The sequence below is a fragment of the Scophthalmus maximus genome, chromosome 22, assembly GCF_022379125.1.
Source record: "Scophthalmus maximus strain ysfricsl-2021 chromosome 22, ASM2237912v1, whole genome shotgun sequence".
Lineage (NCBI taxonomy): Eukaryota > Metazoa > Chordata > Actinopteri > Pleuronectiformes > Scophthalmidae > Scophthalmus > Scophthalmus maximus.
In genome coordinates this window covers 7,095,097-7,108,323 of record NC_061536.1, presented here as the reverse complement: position 1 = coordinate 7,108,323, position 13,227 = coordinate 7,095,097, and the positions used below count along the sequence as shown (strand labels likewise).

The following is a 13,227-nucleotide window of genomic DNA, read 5'->3' as shown; positions in this document are numbered from 1 at the left end:
GTGTGTGTGTGTGTGTGTGTGTGTTAGTGGTCAGCAGTCTTGCTTGCACATTGGACGTACTCCCACCTCCCCAGCCTGCTAGCAGCTGTGTTGATTCTGGCTTGCTGAAATGTAGGTCAAAGAGAAGGCAGCCATCCCCCACCCCCCCCCCCCAAACCAGCCCTGCCCCACGCCCCTGCCCGCCCGCCCCCCCCACTTTAAGCCCCACCTTCTCCAGCTCTCTCTCACTCCCTCCACCATTTAATCCATCCCTCTCACCACAGCTCCTCTCCTTCAGCCCGTGCCCTTGCTCTGAGCCATTTCCCCCAAATCTCCTGTCCTCCCCCCCCCCTCTCACACACTGTCCTGATGCCAAACCCTCTGCCAGGCTGCTCCTTCTCCAGCCACAGGCGTACATGTATGCAAAGGCCAGCAGTTCTTTGTGCACATCCACGTGTGCAATTACATTTGGGTCATACACGTATGCACAAAAGTGCAGACTGTGTTGCTGTTTGTGTGCATGTATTTGCCACAACATCTCGATGAGGGGAAGCAGTAAGGATTTCAGTCATGAAGATAACTTTGTGTTGGCGCCCTCTCTCACATGACTCTCACGCTTCTGGAATCTGGATCCCGTTGGATTTTTTTGGCAACTAAATCCCTCTGAAAAAACGGAGATACTGTCAACAGACCTGACCTGGTTACAGTAGCACTATTCAGCGTAGCAACAGGTGAATGGCTGTCATCTTGCCGACGGGACAAGCTTGTATAAGTATGACCTGTCATTCTTCTCCAGAACTTATTCAACAGAACAGATTTTCATCACGGGTGCTCCCCAAGGGGGAGGTTACATTTCATTTTTTGTATCAAGAGAACAAAGTGCATGTCAAGGGTATAATTATCTCTAATTACATCAGGAAGTGCTGCAACTGACTGGCCCAAAGAACAGCTTGTCCATGCTTACCAGCTCACGACTGGACTGGATTATTGAACTGGATTATGTTACAACTGAAGCTACTATAATAATAAAGATGTAATGTCAGTCACTTAAAAAAAAAACAAGAAAAGAAAAAAAAACATCTGTTCACCTTGGAAGAAAAACACAAAAGAAAAAGACAAACTAAAGCTTTGAGGATGAGGAATTTGCAAGGTCATCTTTCAGCAGGGTCCATACATCCCCAGACCTGGAGCCGGCAGATTTATGGCCACCTTCTGAGATTACAGCTCCTCTGTGCCCAGAAGAAATGTATCTTGGACTTATAGAGGAGGCACAGGAGGTGGAGGCTTGTTGAGAAACACACACACACACACACGTACCATAGATACATTTCTGTGCACGACGTATATGCATTACTTTGACCCTAATGCTTTCCCCTCTGACGTATCTAACTCACACAGACCACGGCCTATGATACAGATGTGGTGCGAAAGAGAACTCAGCAGTTAATTGATGTCCAGCAATCATTTCTTTGCTTGGTCATATTCCCTAAAGTTTTTCCGTTTTCCGCGAATGGAGAATCTGGAGTTTTTTCTCGTTCCCCTCAGATTCTTGTAACACACTGTGACTCACGTTGTTCAATGTCTCTTTGTTGCAGGGGAAATCTGTGTCTTTGACTAACTTCTTCAGGATAGCCCGGAACACCATGACCATGTGCTTTAACAAGGAACCAGGGGCTGCGGAGGTTGAGGTTAGTGCACTAACATCTCTATTAAACTGCAATTAGTAAAATGGCTTGGTTGAAAAATCACCTGGAACCTGTGCCCGGTTTCATGCATTCTTTTTTTTTTTTTTAATCCCTGCAGCAAGAGTACTGGAGGATTGTGGAGCATAGAGACAGCCATGTGGCAGTGCATTGTGGGAAGGTGGACACCAGTACACATGGCAGTGGTTTCCCCACAGGAAAGTCAGAGCCATTTTCAAAGTAAGTAGCCCCTGACCTCAAATTATTTTCAGCCAAGTTTGGCAGGAGGCAGACCGATATGGATTTTTTGGCCGATACCAAAAAAGTGACTTGATTTCTGAGATGTCATTATAAAACCCGTATGACAAAGCATTGTAATTCAGGTTTGATATTTTACAGTTGAACTATACACTTTATTATAAATAGCTTAGATAGTTAAAAGTTATTCTTACTCTTGTTGTTTATTCTGTAAAAAATATCGGCACATATCAGTAACCACCTACACTGATACTGATCAGTCCGTGACAGGCTCATATCTGCTGATATCATCGGCCAACCGATAAATTGGTCGGGCTCTGGTTTGGGCAGAATATTCTGCCTGTGTATTCATCTATCTTATCAAGATATTCTTTGGTGTCCTTGTAAAAAATATTTATACAAGGTCATTTTTTCTATCTCTTTACCTCAGACATGGATGGAACCTCACTGTCCTCCCCAATAACTCTGGATCCATTCTGAGGCATCTGGGTGCTGTGCCCGGTAAGGCACACTGTACATGCTGTAGCTGCGTTAGCCACTACAGTATACATATAAAGACATAAATTACTTTTAGTTGCATTTCCTCTGTGTGTGTAATCTACAGTTGGTAATAACCTCTGCTCTTGTTTCTCTCTCTCTCTCTCTATAAACCAATCCTTCTCCCCAGGGGTAACCATTCCCTGGCTAAACATTGGCATGGTCTTTTCTACCTCATGCTGGTCTCGAGACCAAAATCGCCTTCCATATATTGATTATTTACACACTGGTGCTGATTGCATTTGGTGAGTATGCGCGGGGCTCTGTCTCCTCTGCATCACTGGTATTTTGGAACGGTCTGCCCCAAATTCTGATGTACTGCATTTCATCCCGCAGGTATTCTGTCCCTGCTGAGGAGAAGGCAAAGCTGGACAAGGTGGTCCATACACTGCTTCAGGCCAATGGCACCCCAGGACTAGAAATGTTGGAAAAGAACATCATGGTAATTGTTTTATCTGTTTATATATATTGTCATCCACAACCCATCCATCTTTTATTGATCACACATTAAAGTTACCAGCATTTTCAGTTTTTCTCTGAAGCCACGGCAGTTCCAAAATATGTATAACTTCCATCTCTTCCAGATCTCTCCAGAGGTGCTGTGCCGTGAAGGTATCAAGGTTTACCGTACGGTCCAGCGGAGCGGACAGTTTGTGGTCTGCTTCCCAGGTGCCTTTGTCTCTAAAGTGTGCTGTGGCTACAGCGTGTCGGAGACGGTGCACTTTGCCACGCCGCACTGGATGAACCTGGGTTACCAGGCAGCTAAGGTATGAAGCATACGACGTGCCGTGCCTGACTGATAAAGGAACATGTGTGTAAAAAATACTTTCCATAAATAGTATGTGTAAAGATAGATTTTACACAACGGATCTTGGGTCCATTTCACTCCGACTTTGTAACTTCCTCACAACACTGGCAGTTAAAACTCTGGTTTATGTAGAGTTGATTGAAACTGAAATGGATAAATGAACTTGACTCGCCAGTCAGCCAGCGTGTTGAACTGCGAGGAGTAATTGCAGCTTGAAGTTTCCCCGGGAGTTGTATTTAGATTCTTGAGCGAGCCATTTGGACCACTGGACCTCGTTATAGCTCTAATTGAAGAAAACCAAATTTCCCTTCCTGTCATTATGGGCCTTATGGAGATGGAAGAAACGCATAAGTTCCGCTATACCCTCATATTTATTTGCCACAACAAAGATGACTCTCAAGGGCAATATGACATTCATACTGTATAGTGTGTTGCGTTGCAGTGCCTGAAACATGTCCAAACAGTGATAATAATTTTTGTTCCTCTATGCTGGCAACAGCAGCAGCCAGAGGCTTTATGATTTTGGGTCGTCCCTCTGTCCGTCCATCTGTCTATCCATCCCATTCTCATGAATGTGATCTCAACTAATGCACTTATACAAAACATACAACAGAACAAGTCAAGTTAAATACATTTTATTCATATATCCCTATATCACAAATAAAAAAAATACACTTAGTTCCTTTTATTAAATTCCTTCAAAGTCTTCACTGCATAAAAGTCTCGACAGACGTGGTTGTTAACCGCAACTTGACAGGTGAACTTAACCACGAGGCGGTGAATGTACAGTAGTTTACAGGAGAGGTCCAGAAATATTGAACTGAGCGTACATTGTTACACTGCGAAACACATTTAAGGACATTATCACTGTTTAAACATCATTGAACACAGAAAAGCATCATGGTCTGATTTTCTTGTCTGCAGGACCTGAAATTTCGTCGCATAGCCAAACCCTTCTCCATGGAAAAGCTACTGTACCAGATCGCCACCGCCGAGTCGAAGAGGGACAACGGCCTTCTCCTCACCACCATCTCCGCCCTACTCAAAGACCTCAGGTAGGATGGGGGTGTGCACGCACACACATACTATTCTTAATGGTTAATATCTGCTTGTCATTTCCACACCCTTCACGGGAGAAATGAAATGTTGCACGGCAGCTAATATTCACGTTTTCTACTCCTCCCTTCTCTCGTGTCTTTACTGTCCGACAGGAACATAGAGATGCACCAACGGCAGGAACTCTACAAGGCAGGTTTGCTCTCCTCCGCTCGCTACGGCACGCACGACGGCGGCCTGGGTCCCAGCGAGGGGCGCAAGAAGCCCCGCGGGAAATGGCTTGCACTGGAATCTTCAGAGAGACGCTGCCAGATCTGTCAGCATCTCTGCTACTTGTCCATGGTGAGAGCAGAGAGCGCAGGAGGCTGAACGCACCGCGGTTACAAGATGTGACGACTTGCTTTGTGCTTGTCAGTTTGGATACGTGTTGGTATTTTACTTCCTTCAAGAAAGTTTGAAGTCGCAAATAGATTGCAGGTATTATTTTTGCATTATGCCCTGCAAAAACATGCAATTGTTATAGCGTACGGCTCATGTACTTCTCATCCTTACCTCTACATTGGCAGGCCTAGATCTTCTTGTGTTTTATGAGGCTCAGTATGTCAAAAAGTGTCTAAACCGTGCGTCTGCCGTGGTGAAACTACAAGTTTCCGAAGATGGACTACAAAAAACCCAGTTTCCAATGACCAGTATCTCGGTAATAAGAGAAATCTCAGTTGTGTCTGGTTCCTATAATAAATGTCTCCGTTTCCGTCTTCTGCACAGGTGGTCCAGGAGACGGACAACGTGGTCTTCTGTCTGGAGTGTGCCCTGCGCTATGTGGAGAAGAACAAGACCTGCAGAGGCCTGAAGATGATGTACCGATACGACGAGGTGAGCGGCCCCTGTGGTTCAGTTCTCTCTCTGTCCACATGGGGGAGACATCAGCTTGGTTTACACTGCTCCCGGAAGTAGATTATTCTCCATGACATGAGTTCATGTTACTGTAGACTAGGTCTCAACAAAGTGATAGTAAAGTTTGGGCTTTATAAAAATGTACACTGTTTAAATGTTTTAATTTTTTTGTCCGTGTCTTCCCCACACAGGAGCAAATTAACAGTCTGGTGAACCAGGTGTGTGGCCGGGCCATGATAAAGAACAGCAGTGGCGGCGGTGGGGGAGTTGTCGTCACTGGAGGAGGGGGGGAACCCTGTCTCGGCTTAAGCCCCACCAAAGCGTCGCCGGCCAAGCGAGGCCCCCGGAAGCGCGCCACGGTGGAGGTCTCTCTGGCCCGCCTGTCCACCAGCCACATCCCCAAGGCAGCAGCCGTGTCCTGAGGCCGGTGCCTCGACTTTGCCACCCTGTGCGGCGTGCCCGCCCCTACCCTGCACCCTCCTCGACTCTCCCCTGGTCGTTATTTTAGTTTTTCCAACATAAAAGCAGGATCACTATCAGTCCCTCCTCCACCGCCCAAGATCGATTGCTTTTGAGCTTTGAAAATCCCCTCAACAGACTTAAGTCCCCCACCCCAAAATAATTAAATCACCTCCCCCCTTAGTATGACAGGCTTGTTTATATATTAAAAAAGAAAAGAAAAAAAGAATAACAAGTTGTCTTTTTTGCACTAGTGTGAAAGAAGAATTTGTTTTTATTCTGGATGATTTTAGAATCCCCCCACCCCGTCCCCAGCATTAAGTGTGATGTTCACAAGAAGACTTGATGAGCCCCCCCCCCCTTCTGAAGTGGGTTACCTTGCGTCACTCTCTCCTGACCTCCTTTCCCTCCCGAGACCTGAACCCGCTGGACCCCCATCCCTGCTCATCGCGCATCACTCGACTGTGAACGTGGGACGAATGAAAAGGTGGGCTTTTTTTTTTTCTCCCCCTCCCAGGTTTTCTGATATGAAATGATATCAAGAAGTTGCCCAAAGTTTCTCTCTGTCCTCGGTTTGAGGAGTAAGAGTCCTTTTTTTTTAATTGATTTGAGGCATCAAGATGCAGCTCCTGCATTTTTTTTTTGATTTGTTGATGTCGTCGTTGTTTAAAGGGGTGTTGGTGACGCGAGGTAAAAACTTGAAAGACAGATGATGTTGGTTTATTGTTGGTTGGCTATGTTTTTTTTCCATGTTCTCTTTGAATTTTAGCTTTGTTTTTTCTAGTTTTTTGGCGAGAAGTCTTCTGTGTACTTTTTTTTTTTGTCATTGTGGATGTTTCTCTTCGTCGGTGGAAGTGAGAGGGGGCGGGGCTATAGCTGCTTGACCCGTGAAGGGTCACCGCTCACCTCACTTCCTGGTTGTATGGGGAGAGATCCCTCCCTCACTAGCAAGTGAAAACCGTGCCTGATATGTGGCGAGGAGATCCATTTTATTGGTGCTGTTGGTTATAATTACTGTATGACAACACAAATTAAAAAATCTGGGGGGTTTAGCGCCTGTTGTTGGCTAACAGCTAGCTCACGCACCCCCGTCCCACAGGGCAGAAAAGCTTTCAGGCCTTTCTGGTTCTAGATGTGCAATCGTGTTAACATTCCATTCTTCCAGTCCTCTTGTTTCATCTGTACCAGTAAACATTAATTATTATATTATATTATTATTATTATTATTATTGTGGGTTGTTTTTTTTGTTTACTTTTGTTGAATCTGATGTTATCTCAAGTAGAGCCACTAGTCAAAGAGTGTAAAATGTGAAATATCGAATCCAAGTTTTGTTTTGTTTTTCTTTTCTTTAATTGTCCTTTTGGTTTTTTTTGGCTTTTGCATTTGTCCCTTTTCCAGATATATTATGAGTGATTTTTTTTTAGACAGAGGAAAAAGTCCAACACAAACAAAACATCAAGTTTTTTTGTACATAATCCTGTAAATTTCTTTAAATACTTGAGCCTTTTTCTGGGGTTAAGGAAGAAAGAAAGGAAGGACGGAATAAAGAGGAGAGAGAGTTCCAGAGGAAGTGCGCTTGATGAAGAAAAAGCCTTACATTTTCCCTTTCTTCATCCGTGTGAGTTTGACGCTTACAGGGTTGCTCTGGTAAACGTGTATAAAATTTTTAAGTGCTGCTTATATCACTAAGAAAGAGGATATTGAGTAGCCAACGACTGCCCCCCGACCTAGTTTTGTTTGTTTAGCTTTACTTTTTTAAAGAAAAGGGAAAAAAAGATATGTTCACTAAAAAAAAAAAAAAAAATGGGTTTTTACATTTTCATTACTGAAAATTCAACAAAAATGTAGTAGCTACTCATGTTGCACTGAGCTTGCCAGTGGTGACTGTCAAGGAAAAATCCTATAATCCAGTTTGTTGGTTGTCGTCCCTCGCAGAAGACTGAACTGTTTAGGACTATTTAATAAAATACCAAGTCGGGTGTTTTCAACATAAAAAAAAGTGGTTGTCAAGTTTTTATGGCCTTACAATATATTTTATTCTGGGATTTTTTTGTTTGTTTTTGTTTTTCAGTTCATCTATTGATTTTGTTTTCTTCCATTTTCTACAGTATAAAATACTTGCTCACAGTGGGGTCTCTGGTGACTTAATTTATTAGTGCCGCATCTCGGCCTTTCCCTCCACTCGGAAAGAGAGTCTCATGTTGGTTATATTGACAGTTTTTTACTTTTGCAGTTTGTACCGAAGGTTTAATAAAAACTTACCGACAATTCACTGTTATTTCTTTACAACCTGTTTGTGTGCACGCTTCCAACGGGTTCATCAGTTTGATTTCATGTTGTAGTGTCATTTAATGGTCATAAAGTGCAATTTTTTTTTTTTAATTCCTTCCTCTTGTAATTTTCCAACCCATAGCTGAAACGATTAGTCGATTGGCAGAAAATTAATCAAAAAGTTCTCAAGTAAAAATGACAAAATTAAATGGTTTCAGCTTCTAATATGAGGATATTTGCATCTCCCCCATTCTTAAATGGTAAAAAAGCAAATCGTTTGGCTACGAAAAAAATAACTGGCAGACTAACCCATCCATCCATTAGTTTATCCCGTGGTAGAAGGTTGTTTTCTGTTTTAATTGTATTACATTGAGGTCTGTTGATTGTCCATGTAAACCAAGAAATTGTTTTTGGAAAAATGCATCACTGTTAGATATAATTGTTCTTTGTCATGCAGTGACGTTTGGAAATATGAGATGGATTCAATAGGTAAACTATCTGAATTGCCAAGTGCAGAAAACATTTTGTAGTAATTTGAGTGGACAGATGTCAAGACACTGCAGTGAGGAACAGTTGTCATGACATCGTCATGTTTCACAGGAAGCAGCAGCTACTGCAGAGGTGCAGGAGACTAAAAAGTGCTCTGTTCACGTCCCACGTGCTGAACACGGGTCCTGTAGCTCTTCATGGCCTTAATTAAAGTGTCACGCATCATCAGCAGCGCGTTACTATTCATAATAAACCGACACATCCACCCTCGGCCTTCAAAAGCCCCCGCGCAACTCGAGTATTGCTTTTCCTTAACATTTAACACTGATATTAAATATATACATGGTAAACTATTCTCCCCAAAGAAAAAAACAAAACAACATCCACTCCTACTGAAACCTATCCTTCCCCTCGCCATGTCAGCTGACCGCGTGTAAAGACCTCGGCAGGACTGTAAATCAAGGCCGAGCGCACGGGGACTGTTAACGTGCTCAAACCCTAAATCCCGCTTGCATTTCATTCTTTAACATGCTCCCAGTATGCTTAGATGAAAACTAAACAATTCTGAGGGGAGAAACATTTATTACCAACAGGTCAGAAATTGTAGGCAAGGGGAAAGAAAGGAAATGAGTAATGCCGTCACATTTGCACAAATGTCAACATTTCTATACAAAAAAAGAAAAAGATCTGGATACAGTTAAACCTTCTCGGTGTTATCCAGTGCATAGCACAAGTCCGTACAATGATTTGGTCCCTCTTCAAAAGGGAATGGCGAAGAGAAAGTCTCTTGCATGTACAGTGTGTGTTTGTGGTAAATCACTGATATCCTGTCACCTCTTAAATACTGTGCGGTGTATAACCCGTTGCCAGGTGACTGCATGCCGAGTTTATCAATGCCATTGGCACAAAAATATTATCTAACTGGTACTTTACCTTTTTACAATAATGCAGAGTCTTGCTCACAAACCACTAAGAGGAATTTCAAAAAAGCTTTGGGGATTCAGTTTTTCCATAAAGTCACGAGAGAAAAAAAATCATCCACGTGGCCCCTGCAGATCCTTTGTCAAGTGCCTTGTGCTAGCAGTTACTGTAGAGACGAGTGAATTCACACAAATTAAGATTCATCTGCCCAGCATTTGAAATATAAAAAATAAATAAAAATAGTTCTGTGTATTATTTGGCATAACCAGTGCATTTTTATGCAGAAAGAAAGACAGAAAACAGAAATCTCTCTTCAAAATCTAAAACCTGGGCGACTATGAAGGGACCTTTTAACCGGTCACTGGCGAAGAAAATGAGGACGGTCCAAATGAGTCGTACTTGTGATTATGATTAAACTTGTTTCACTTTTGTAAGTTTTTGAAATATATTGTCTTAAACCTGGCTGAGCTATGATGAGGCTATTCATATTCTGCAGAAGTGTCCAACACATTTAAAGAAATGCACTGTGGGCCAAGGTATTAGCTCAGAACATGACGGGTCGCGACCTGAAAAGGACACGTGGATGATTTCAGGGTTGTGGTTCTTAACGTCCCCATCACTTTTAAATTACAGGCTCCTCCTGGTCTCAACATGCACAAACACAGAAACAGGATATTAGAGTGTTCTCTCTGATGATGCCAAACTATTCATGTGCATGTGAAGTCACTCAGTCCTAATATATATTCTAAAGGAAACTCAAACCTATTTTTACGGGATTCAATTAGAGTTGAGATCCCGGCGGTCTTTTAAGGCAGTTAGTTTGTGGCAGTTAGTGCAACCTCACCGTGTTTTTCTTTCATGTGAACGGGATTTTAAAAAGGAAGCCAATGTTGTTTTGTGTCTGATTTGGCAGCTCTGTATGTTTGTGTTAAAATCCAGTACCGACTCTCCTCAAATCTTCCGCCTGCTGCGCTCCTCTTTGTCCCCACTGTCCACCAGCGCCGTGTCGGGCTGCACCTCCTCCTCGTCCAGGGTCACCACCACCGGCCGCCTCCTTCTCCTCCCTCCTCCTCCCCCCGTTCCTCCGACGCCGCCTCCTCCTTGCTCAGTCTCCTCCTCCTCCTCGTCCTCCTCGTCCTCCTCCTCCCCGGCCTCCGTGTCCTGGCTGGCGGAGTCGGTGCAGGTGGACGAAAGGGACGAGAGCTTGTGGCGGAGCTCCGCCTGGGTGGGAACCTGGAGGCTGATCTCTGTGGTGAAGGACTCCACATCGGGGCCTGGGAGAAAGGGGAGTCGCTTAGATGACTGCAGACTTCAAAGAGAAACATACCAGCAAAGGTTTGTAGGTAGATGGATAAATAATGTTCCACCAGGTCCACACTCCTCTAGTGTGAGAGAAGCTGGTGAAAACCTCACAAGACATTGAGGAATTGTAACTCTTTACGTTAAAAGCCCCAAACAATTTGATCGTGTATTATTGTTCATTTGATATCTCAGGCCAACGACTGTGAAGAGGAGCAGGGATCTCTGGATTTATGTTCAAGTTGTTGGAAGGTTTTTATTTTTATTTTCTAGAATTCTGACATAAAATAGAAGAGAGATTTAACCTGCAACAAATTATTTTTGGACGACGACAACGAGCTGTCAGTAAGATGCTGTTGGATGTTCACAGTAATAAGTCAATTTCCGAGCAGATGTGGTGCATCACGTCTAAACATTACGCTCGTCAATCTTCTGAGTATTCCTGTTTCAGCACGTTTCTTTCTGAAGAATTTTTTTCCAGCTCTAATTATATTATGTGCATTATAGTCCGACTGGATGATGTGCAGCTGGCGTGTTTTCCCACCTGCGACGGGTGAAGCGGCGTTGATGTCCTCTCCCCCGGAGTGCAGGAACACGTCCAGGGCCTCGTGGTCCGACATGTCCATCAGGTCCATCTGCTCCAGCATGTCCACGTTCACCTCCATGGACGACATGCTTCCTATTGGCTCTGGATGCAACACGGGACAGAGGGTCATTAGCCTCACGCAAGACATTCAGAGGGCGGCAGCAGCAAGGGGCTGAGTCCAGGAAGAGAGGTGCTCTGGGAGGCTGCTCTTTTTTCATTCCACAAATTTGCCAAGCAGAAGCAAATGGGCGGAATCAAGCTGGATGACATTTGTAAAAAAAAAAAAGGCAAGCTTGTGCACGTGTTACATTTTGTTCACCAAAGCATTAACACATAAAATGGACTGACGAGGCGTCAGTGTGTGTAGGAATCTGTGGATGAAGGCAACAGGCAACAATATCATTAAAGGATGTGGAGGAGAACACGAGGAGGCCAACGTTTACATTTAAAGAGAAATTAGTCCCCAAAAAAAGAGCAACTTGATTTAACTAACTGACTGCAGATTCACATTATCCCTCTGCCAAAACGTTTAAATAAACAAGGAGAGCGAACAATATCTCCTTTGACGAAAACATGGACACGGTGAGCTGGGCTTTGAGACGCGCGTGAAAAACATGGACATATTTCAGCGGCTCAGAAGAACGGAGCTTCGTACAAGAGGGTTCAAATGTTCATATCTGCTTTTCGCCAGCTGAAAGTTTGGGGATGAATCTGGGCCCCCCAGTTCACCGAGGGCACAACAACAGTGAGATGAGAAACTCGGAAATTAAGATTCAGCGAAACAATTGATACCACAGACCAAATGAAAGCCACACAGACGGAACTTGAATCAATACTATATTCAACATAACAGTAATTATAATGTGTTTGATTTTTTCTGACAAGTGACGGGGCAGTATAGCTAAGTTAGTTTGTCTTCTGTGTTGGTGTTCTACTGTATACGACATCATCGTCGGACGCTCCCATTACACACCAGCCAACACACGCACCACCACAGTCCTGGATTCACCACCTTGCCGGGGTGCAGACCCCTCTGTTCATCATTATGATGTGCTGCATGCGTCACAAACAGCCAGCCGGTTCACTGCGGGGATGGAAGGAGGGGTATGTGGGGGGGGGGGAGATTTGGAAGCACATGAGGAAGAAGGGAGATGATTGGCCGGCGCATAGCAGTGAGAAAGGATGCCTTTGGCTACCGTACCTCAAGGAAAGAGTGGAGGAAGGCAGCACGGGGGAGGGAGAGCAGAATAAAAGAGTTAAGAGGGCGAGAAAAGAAAGGGGGGAATATTATTACCCACGGACACTGGCCCCAAAACGTCTCCCTGTCCTTAACACGCGCGCGCGCACACACACACACACACACACACACACACACACACACACACACACACACACACACACACACACACACACACACACACACACACACACACACACACACACACACACACACACACACACACACACACACACACACACACACACACACACACACACACACAAGCTGTAGACACAAATGAGTGTCAAGTTTCAGACGCCGCAACTTTGGCTGAATGTTCAGAAGTTAATTTTTTACAAACAAACAACATGAACTGGTTTTAAATGCATAAAAAACCTGAATGGATGAAATGGATTTATATGAACAAATAGAGACGGTGTGTATTCAACCATCACACACGTACAAACTCATGCACACACACACTCCCTGCTGTGTTTTTCTCTGACGCGTCTTAGAGGAACTAGGGTTCTAATGATGGCCTATGACTTCCCAGTAGCATCATCCTCCTCCTCCTCTCATGTGCACACACACACGTACACACACACGTACACACACACGTACGTACGTACACACACACACACACACACACACACACACACACACACACACACACACACACACACACACACACACACACACACACACACACACACACACACACACACACACACACACACACACACACACACACACACACTGCATTGAGAA

The 13,227-nt window shown here is 44.1% G+C and overlaps 2 protein-coding genes across 7 annotated transcripts in view; one reads left to right on the top strand and one right to left on the bottom strand.

The window, feature by feature from the left end:
* The window catches only part of jarid2b (jumonji, AT rich interactive domain 2b), a 101,096-nt gene extending 93,154 nt beyond the window's left edge, over window positions 1–7,942 (top strand). Inside the window, exons 9-18 of the mRNA XM_035619911.2 lie at window positions 1,575–1,667; window positions 1,783–1,901; window positions 2,350–2,420; window positions 2,587–2,701; window positions 2,793–2,898; window positions 3,041–3,223; window positions 4,189–4,319; window positions 4,476–4,662; window positions 5,086–5,193; window positions 5,406–7,942. Coding sequence (XP_035475804.2) covers window positions 1,575–1,667; window positions 1,783–1,901; window positions 2,350–2,420; window positions 2,587–2,701; window positions 2,793–2,898; window positions 3,041–3,223; window positions 4,189–4,319; window positions 4,476–4,662; window positions 5,086–5,193; window positions 5,406–5,636 — 1,344 coding nt within the window. The 3' untranslated portion in view covers window positions 5,637–7,942. The remainder of the gene's footprint in view (window positions 1–1,574; window positions 1,668–1,782; window positions 1,902–2,349; window positions 2,421–2,586; window positions 2,702–2,792; window positions 2,899–3,040; window positions 3,224–4,188; window positions 4,320–4,475; window positions 4,663–5,085; window positions 5,194–5,405) is intronic.
* The window catches only part of dtnbp1b (dystrobrevin binding protein 1b), a 53,056-nt gene continuing 43,712 nt past the window's right edge, over window positions 3,884–13,227 (bottom strand). For 4 of the 6 annotated variants that reach the window (XM_035619913.2, XM_035619914.2, XM_035619918.2 and 1 more), the window contains 2 exons: window positions 11,199–11,342; window positions 3,884–10,629 (listed from right to left, as the gene is read on the bottom strand). In XM_035619913.2, the coding sequence (XP_035475806.2) occupies window positions 10,307–10,629; window positions 11,199–11,342 (467 nt within the window). In that variant the 3' untranslated portion in view covers window positions 3,884–10,306. The remainder of the gene's footprint in view (window positions 10,630–11,198; window positions 11,343–13,227) is intronic. The other 2 variants (XM_035619916.2, XM_035619919.2) reach the window with 2 other exon arrangements.